The 9,259-nt window shown below is 40.7% G+C and overlaps 1 protein-coding gene across 1 annotated transcript in view; it reads right to left on the bottom strand.

Annotated features, from left to right (window-relative positions):
- Positions 1 to 6,874: 6,874 nt before the first annotated feature.
- ripply3 (ripply transcriptional repressor 3) overlaps positions 6,875 to 9,259 on the bottom strand; it is a 2,781-nt gene continuing 396 nt past the window's right edge. Inside the window, exons 2-4 of the mRNA XM_086227199.1 lie at positions 8,627 to 8,705; positions 7,666 to 7,739; positions 6,875 to 7,512 (exon numbers count right to left, since the gene is read on the bottom strand). Coding sequence (XP_086083325.1) covers positions 7,323 to 7,512; positions 7,666 to 7,739; positions 8,627 to 8,705 — 343 coding nt within the window. The 3' untranslated portion in view covers positions 6,875 to 7,322. The remainder of the gene's footprint in view (positions 7,513 to 7,665; positions 7,740 to 8,626; positions 8,706 to 9,259) is intronic.

Genomic DNA, 9,259 nt, shown 5'->3' with positions numbered 1-9,259 from the left:
CTGTTCAAGATCTCAGTCTACTCTGATTTCTGTTCAAGATCTCAGTCGACTCTGATGTCTGTTCTAGATCTCAGTCGACTCTGATTTCTGTTCTAGATCTCAGTCGACTCTGATTTCTGTTCTAGAGCTCAGTCTACTTTGATTTCTGTTCTAGATCTCAGTCTACTCTGATTTCTGTTCAAGATCTCAGTTGACTCTGATGTCTGTTCTAGATCTCAGTCGACTCTGATTTCTGTTCTAGAGCTCAGTCGACTCTGATGTCTGTTCTAGATCTCAGTCTACTTTGATTTCTGTTCTAGATCTCAGTTGACTCTGATTTCTGTTCAAGATCTCAGTCAACTCTGATTTCTGTTCAAGATCTCAGTCTACTCTGATTTCTGTTCAAGATCTCAGTCGACTCTGATGTCTGTTCTAGATCTCAGTCTACTCTGATTTCTGTTCTAGATCTCAGTCGACTCTGATTTCTGTTCTAGAGCTCAGTCTACTTTGATTTCTTTTCTAGATCTCAGTCGACTCTGATTTCTGTTCAAGATCTCAGTCAACTCTGATTTCTGTTCAAGATCTCAGTCTACTCTGATTTCTGTTCTAGACCTCAGTCGACTCTGATGTCTGTTCTAGATCTCAGTCGACTCTGATTTCTGTTCTAGAGCTCAGTCAACTTTGATTTCTGTTTTAGATCTCAGTCGACTCTGATTTCTGTTCTAGATCTCAGTCGACTCTGATTTCTGTTCAAGAGCCCATTTATTCTAATTTCTGTTCTAGATCTCAGTCAACTCTAATTTCTGTTCTAGATCTCAGTCTACTCTGATTTCTGTTCTAGATCTCAGTCGACTCTGATTTCGGTTCTAGATCTCAGTCGACTCTGATGTCTGTTCTAGAGCTCTGTCTACTCTGATTTCTGTTCTAGATCTCAGTCGACTCTGATTTCTGTTCTAGAGCCCATTTACTCTGATTTCTGTTCTAGATCTCAGTCGACTCTGATTTCTGTTCTAGAGCTCAGTCTACTCTGATTTCTGTTCTAGATCTCAGTCAACTCTAATTTCTGTTCTAGAGCTCAGTCTACTCTGATTTCTGTTCTAGAGCCCATTTACTCTGATTTCTGTTCTAGATCTCAGTCAACTCTGATTTCTGTTCTAGAGCCCATTTACTCTGATTTCTGTTCTAGATCTCAGTCGACTCTGATTTCTGTTCTAGAGCTCAGTCTACTCTGATTTCAGTTCTAGAGCTCAGTCTACTCTGATTTCTGTTCTAGATCTCAGTCAACTCTAATTTCTGTTCTAGATCTCAGTCTACTCTGATTTCTGTTCTAGATCTCAGTCGACTCTGATTTCTGTTCTAGATCTCAGTTGACTCTGATGTCTGTTCTAGAGTTCAGTCTACTCTGATTTCTGTTCTAGATCTCAGTCGACTCTGATGTCTGTTCTAGAGCTCAGTCTACTCTGATTTCTGTTCTAGAGCCCATTTACTCTGATTTCTGTTCTAGATCTCAGTCAACTCTGATTTCTGTTCTAGAGCCCATTTACTCTGATTTCTGTTCTAGATCTCAGTCGACTCTGATTTCTGTTCTAGAGCCCATTACTCTGATTTCTGTTGTAGAGCCCATTACTCTGATTTCTGTTCTAGATCTCAGTCGACTCTGATTTCTGTTGTAGAGCCCATTTACCCTGATTTCTGTTCTAGATTTCAGTCGACACTGATGTCTGTTCTAGAGCTCAGTCTACTCTGATTTCTGTTCTAGATCTCAGTCGACTCTGATTTCTGTTCTAGAGCTCATTTACTCTGATTTCTGAGCAAATACCATCTACAGCTCACAGCTTTGTCGTTGCTCTTCTACCACAAACCTCATTATTAATGTTAAAATACCAACCTTTGAGAGGGTTCCATGTGTGGGACGGCAACCACATCAAACTCAACATGCTAATGAAAGATCGGAACCTAGATCGGTACCAGTCAGTCGGTGAGTTTGACCTATTAACTGACTGTTGATGAAACAGTCTAGAGGAGTCAATTTCCAGATTTCTGTACATGTACATTTTTTTCACATCTGTACCAAAAATAACCTTACTCCACTAGCTCTTGACAACTTAAGATGGTGTTGTAGATTTTGATACATACACAATAATAAACGCATATTGTGACCAACAAAACAATCTGACACACTGATGACAAGCACTGTCTTACTGTTAGGTTCACAAAACTTCGATCTAAAATCCTCACCTTGTTTTAAGTGGTGTTCCTAGCAGTGCTACAAATAACTAACTACTGTTAAATGAAGGAAAAACTTCCTTATTTCAGTTCAAGGGAGAATTCTCCACCTCCATGATCCAAATACTGTACGCACTAACATATTCACAATCACAGTGAGGTGTGTGTATTACCTGTGTGTGATGTATGGTGCGTGTTCCTGCATGTTTGTGAGTTTCACCTCTACTCCACAGAATCATGACTCCCTCAGTCGTATTTATAGCAGAGTGGAATGAACTGAACTCAGCTCAGTTTGCAGTTGGTACATTTACGTCAACTGAGTTGTTTACAGCAGGATGCTTGTGTAGGACCAGGCACGGGCAAACGAAGATTGTACAAATTTTGCAAACTTTGCCCATATTGTGCAAACGTTTAAGGTTAGAGGTTGGCAACCTGGAAACAGCCGCAGGTCTGTCTTGGCAGATGTCCACATCGGAGCTTGGCCTGTAGTTTCACGATCCTCTGGTAGGGCTGCCATCTCCAGTATATTCAAGACACATGAAAGAAAGTCTCAGTCATGGTGCTCAGAGGAGTCAAATCCCCTGAAGTTGTGATTCAGTGGTGTGTGGTGTCGAGTTCTCATTGCTGGACTCATGCAAATCAACAATATAATGCATTGTTTTTCTTTCTCTGAAGTCCACGGTTCAGTTCACATTGTAGCTTTCATCTTCCTTTGCTGGTATTTTGGATCAATTCTGTACAGATTTGATGTTTATGTGGATTACACATTTCGAGTTGGAAGAGTTTGGTGATAGATTTGAAATGGATGGAAAGTGCAAGGAAATACAATCCAAACAATCTTTAACAGCATGGTTTTCCAGATGGTTTGCCATGATGAAAACACACATTTCATTCATAGAACATACAGTGTGGTTGTATTTTTACTTCACATGTAAAATGCTCCTTTTGCAGCCATCATATTGTTAGATATTAATGTGTAACGGATGTGATCATGATCACTTACATATCAGTCTATGTTCCAATAATGAGTGTCTTCAAGTTGTTTCTATTTTGCAGAGTGACGTTTACATTCTTGAGAGTTTTACCTCACCACGTCTTAAATGGTGCACTTACAGCTTTCCACCAGTGGCTTATATTTGTATTTTATTCGACTGATTTCTAATTTATTCACTGCCTTTCCTACAGCCTACAACATGTTTCTTTGTTTTACCACATTCTGAAAAAATGTTACTGTTTGGAAAATATATTAAAAGACTGATTAACTGTATATTTCACAAAAGTCACTGATTTTCATTGTTCACAAAATGTGTGTATTTTAATATAAATTCTCTTGTACTGTTTTCACTGTGGCCTTTTTTTGAAACCTAAATTGCTATCAGTCGTAGTGATTTTCAAACATAGCACGTATTGTTATTTCATTGTGTTTGTTTTTATGGTTAACAGAGAGCTGACATCTGCATTCTGTCTCATCAGATCATGGTAACAGACGTACTGGACTGAAATTTTTGACGAGGTGAAATGATGTTTCGGATTTCTCTTGTTTTTTCTTCACTACCCTCCTCTGCAAAAGTCACCATAGAAAAAATTCCTCGCCAAACTACATCCAAAAGACGATAAACTTGTTTAAATCGTCTCGATCCCTTCGTACATCTGCTGACGGTACCTCGAACTGGAATTATGACCACAGGTAAAATGACAGTTGTGATATCTCAAATGCAAGTCAAAGATAGCCATGAGTTATTACATGTAATCAGCGCTGCATCATTGATTTATGAAACTGAATGCAACAATTCATTACAAATTATTAATGTCCTTTTATCCTAAGGTAAAGCTTTAACATTTAGCTGACGGATTTAAAGGGTCAGATGTTGACTAGCTCGTCTAAGAGATGCTAAAAAAGCTTTATCATTGTGCTTTGCAACGATGTAGTAGCACTGCTGTGTACTGTGTATATCAGTCCTGTAGGGTTAGAACGACTCCGCACCCTTCATATTCCAATCAGGCCGACTGGGGTAAGGTGGGACTTTTGTTTTTATGTGTAATGATTTTGCTGCAAATATATTTGTTTCAATTAGTGTTTCCTGTACATACCCAAGTTGTTGTGTACCCATGGAAATAAGTTAACTATTTATGGTTGTAGAAAAATGGCCATTGTAATAAAAAGTGTTACTATGACACAACTTACGCCGAGGTGGGGTCAGTTGGACATGGGTTTGGGGTCAATTTAGCCTTCGATTGGTAAAGAACCAGCCCTAAATACCATATGTTTGACTTCACTTGTAAAAGATGCTAACCAAACATTTTCATTATTATAATTTTTTTTTTTTTTACTGCAATCTTTGTGTTTTAACCACGGAAAGTATAAATGTCTAAATTCTCCATGGTGGGGCAGGATCCAAATTGATACATGCAAGATGAAGATTGTTCTTCAAAGATAAACTAAAACAGGACTGAGACCGACAAGAGAAGATGGGATGAACAACAAGATGGTGTGAAGAACTGGAGGATCCAGCAAGTCAAAGTAAAATCCAAAAGGAATCCAACCATTCAATAAGTAACTAACGGAGCCCTGATACTGTTCCACGATTCACCGTGGCAACCACTAACAAAGAGATGCCTGCAGACTTCCCCCCTCATGGAATTAGAAATCCTCATGAGTTCAAGTGTGAACATAATTTAGATAAAAAGTGATTCAGCCACAGTGGCAAATGAGAGACACAATTAGACAGGCGATGCTTTAGTGTCAATGTGGTGCATTCATTTAATGTCTGATCGAAAGACACTTCAGGTGAAAAACTAGTGCAATGCTACTGGAGCTGGAACTTATTTTTTATTTAGGTGTAGTCCCACGAACAAAAAGTGAACATGGAAGATTTCTAATTCCAGGAGGGAGTAATTATCATTTGGGGGCCATTTCAACATGCAGTGAATTTGGTGTTGGTGATGTCAGGTAGGTTAGAGATTGTGCAGATATGAAATGTAAAGAAAACCTGCACCAGGCGTAGAATAACAATATATCTAATCAGGGTCTCCAAACTGTCTCCAAGCAAACACATAATACCTGTCAAAGTGATGAGCCTCTTCATCGGCAGGATCCTTCACAAGGGGCATGCCTTATTTGGCAAGAAGTACTTTTTATATAACATCATAAATACCAACTGGGATTTTTATCTAGGGCGGCACGGTGGTGCAGTGGTTAGCACTGTCGCCTCACAGCAAGAAGATTCGTTGTGTGGAGTCTCCATGTTCTCCCTGTTCCTGCGTGGGTTCTCTCCGGGACTCCGGGTTCCTCCCACAGTCCAAAGACTTTCAGAGGGGACCAGGTTAATCCAGACTCTACACTGACTTTAGGCATGGCTTTTGGGAAAAATAAATTCTTTCTATCTCTCTCTCTATATATAGTATATAGAACATCCCAATGATCTAATGCTAAAGATCTGCTCAATTAATTTTGCCATTTTAGTTATTTGTGATATATATTTTCTGTTTTTTGGTGTAAAGAGCATTTAAACAACTGTAAACATAAGGTCAAACTAATTCAAATTTAGATATTTATAAAAATGTACTGGACTTAAACAGTTTTTAGCATGGCAGTAAATTTACAGTCAAACTGCTACCCCCCCCCCCCCCCTCCACACACACACACACACCCACATACATGACATCACCATCTATGATGACTCAAACATATAACATTCCCCCAATCATAAAACCAAACTAATAGGAGAGGACATCTACACAAACTCACAGGAAACTGGGAAGTTTGATGGACCCAAGACTGTTAGGACCTCTACACTGCCCCCTTGTGGTGGACCTGGTAGTCCTGCTGCTGGTTTCAGTGTGAGGGGGAGCAGGATTGTGTACTATGAAGTAATACCATACGGATAGCTAAATATAATACAATAATTTTCAAAGTTTAACATTTGATATTGAGAGTGTGAGAGACGTGATGCTGTTATCTTCTGTCAAATACGTTCAAGGTTTGTCAACGGAGAGTTTCAAGTGGGTTTGTTGCTGACTTGTTGGCCTGAGGCCAAGTTAGCCAGTATTAGTCCACCAGTAATTATTTGTGAAGCATCTTTCAAACGTGCCAAAACGCAATTCAAAGTGCTATAAAAATGACAGAAACCCTTTTCTTGGCTGTGTCGTCATTCGTGTGACTCAGGAACATCACCTCCTCTGCTTGTGTTGCCGAGATCCAACCCAAATTTGTCATTTTGACTTGAAGTAAATTGCTCAGTAAATATTCAACTTATACTGCAGTGATTGTGCTTCAAATTCAATTAAAAAAAAAAACTGTAACGACTGAGAGTTTGTGTATTTCTGATGTCATGACTGGAAATCCCCTCCTCCACAGTCATGGATACCAGCTGCGGGGGCATCTCGAGATTTGGCGTCTTGGTTTTCTGTACCTTAAGATCCTCTTTTCTATCACTTCTTTTTACCATCGTGCTTTTCTTCCCCTCACTTCATTCTCTTTAATCTAAGATATCAACCACCTCCAACCAGAAGCAACAGATCTATACGGAAAGGTTGGAATGAGTGATAGAGGCATTAAACTCCTTGAAAACACAAAAACCCAGATGATTGCTAAAGGAGCGTTTCATGCTCCCCATCACTGTCACAGAAACGAGGACGGAAAAGAAAGAGATGACAATCAAGACCATTCTTCATTAACAAAATAGGCTACTTTCATTCATTTTAGACAGTACACAATGGGACTGAAATGCCAATGTATAAAAAATAAGTCAACATAAATATCTTTTTTATATACAAGTTATACAGAGAGTCGACATAAGTTAGAAATGTGTGTGGATCATATTTAAATTACTCTGGCAGGGATCCAATCCTGAGATTGACAGTAAACTAAAACAAATCCCAATATGGGAGAACACCAGGCTTCCACCTCTCACCACACACAGGAAAATACGTCACAGTGTGGCTGTTCTCTGCATTTCAGTGTGCTTTTGTGTGTGGAATGAATAATTCAGAACAATGAGCAGATGGACAGTACAGGCCCGATAAAGAGGCAAATAAAACTCCAGTGAGAATGTGACAGTCACTGTGGACAAAAGTACAACAGCAGAATCTGGAGACATCGAACGGGAAGACACACTTCAGTTCAGTTGCTGTTGCTGTTTGAGGCTCTGCTCAAAGTCACCAGCTTCCTCGCAGTCTTCCTCGTCCTCATCGTCACTGTCAGACTCCTCATAAAAGCTGATAGTTGCCTGGATGGGGAAGTTTCTCAGTAACGCCTCGCCGTCACTGTACAGATAGTCGAAGGACTTCGATCTGGGCCAGAAAAGCCTGGGTAACCGAGACAGAAGAGGCTACGGTCAGAAGACAGAACACAGTGGTATCGCAGATATGAACTCCTGAGCAATTCCTCTGTAGCATAATCTTTTTATTACTGTATAACATAAATGTAAAAATGGGAATGGGGTAACAGAGTGTACTCACTTGACTGGGTGCTGGAAAGCCTGGGGTTTCCCGTTGGATGAGAAGCAGCCAGGAACCGAGGGTCTGGAGTAGGGCTGAGGACCAAAGACAGGGTGAGAGCACTGCTTGTCAAAGACATCATCAAGTCCAAAAAGAAAGAATGTCATATGTCAAACTGTTAAAGCTGAATGATAGGACTCCTTTCACTTCACCGACACACAGACTAAATGTACTGTCACCTTCCTAAAAAAATGTGGTTAGTTTTGGTCCCTGAAACCTTTTTGCACCGTGAGTGTTTAGTGGAACGGACAGTAAATGTCTCATTCAGCCACTGAAGCGTCAACACATCACAAGCTGGCAAGAGGCTCAGCATGTGAAGGGAGTGGCTCAGTAACGAGGTGTGCCCTCTTCAGAAGGACTGCTGGAATTTCCCCTCTCCCCAGAGGTGTTCGTTTTGGCATCTTTCCCTCGACACACAGGAAGCAACACAGCTTTTAGGAGGGGAGTGGTGCCTTTCTCTCAATACATTTTTGATAGCATAAAAAAAACACAAGTAATAATCAATTCTCCTGGGCTAGAAATGGCAGAAGTGAAAGGAGCCCACCAAGATGATTTTGGTGTTCGTTCGAAGGTAGCTGCTGTTAAAATCAGAACCATGGAGGTTATCCAGCACAGCTGACCTGCTGTTCCTCCAGTCCCACTGTCATTTGACACATTCTGATATTCTGAGATGAACGTACACAGTCATGAGTCTTCACTGCTCCATTCGGGATCAAATGTATTGCAGCAAGAGAAGAAGGTGTTAACAGGCTCGTGTGAAAGGGGAAACTATTTGACGCCTTCCTTACTCCCTGCTGCCCTGCAGCTATTGATGGGTTCCATATGACTGACTGGGACAGCTTTGCTGAACCTGACGAGCTGCATGAAACATTTGCTTCAGTCAGACATTTTGTCTCTAAGGTGTCGATGTGCTGTAACTTACACAGGACAGCTTGCTGCGTGGCCATTGTTGTGGTCGGTCTCTGCTGCTGGATAACCAAGGCCTCCATAGTGAGGTCTGGCTGCAAGAATGGGGACAAACAGAGAACTGGTTAGGGCAGAACAAACCGTGCCTTCAAAGCCCATCAGTACAGGATTCCTGGAAAACAGTGAAAGAGATCCACCACAACATAAGTCACTATGAAACTCATCTTACAGTCCAGTAAAAGAGATCAGCTGATGACAGATGGATATTCAGAACTCCAAGAATAAGAGACTGCCATTTCTGATCAAGGACCAACTCTGATATCAAAAGATCAATATCTTATCTCGATATTTAATGATGTCAACACATTGAGTCGCCTGCTGTGAAACCATCTGGATTACAAAGCCGTACACATCAGAAAAAATATGTGACTTCAGAAAGAGATTTCAGGCACGAGGTTGGTTTGGCAGTGCAAGGACAAGCTGGACTGTGTCTGGCTTTGATTTCCCCCTTTGGAACACAACTTGAGCACAAAATACAGCTTTGTAGCAGCTCTTACCAGGCTGGTACGGAGTCTATCAGTAAGTCTTTAGTCGGAGTCTGCAGACCTTTACCTGGCTAGGTGAACATCAACAATAGTGTTCTAAAGCA

The sequence above is a fragment of the Aulostomus chinensis genome, chromosome 15 (assembly GCF_037954235.1).
Source record: "Aulostomus chinensis isolate RoL2024-O1b breed Wild chromosome 15, RoL_Achi_v1.0, whole genome shotgun sequence".
Classification (NCBI taxonomy): domain Eukaryota; kingdom Metazoa; phylum Chordata; class Actinopteri; order Syngnathiformes; family Aulostomidae; genus Aulostomus; species Aulostomus chinensis.
The sequence above is the reverse complement of the archived record's forward strand: the minus strand, read 5'-3'. Positions and strand labels throughout refer to the sequence as shown.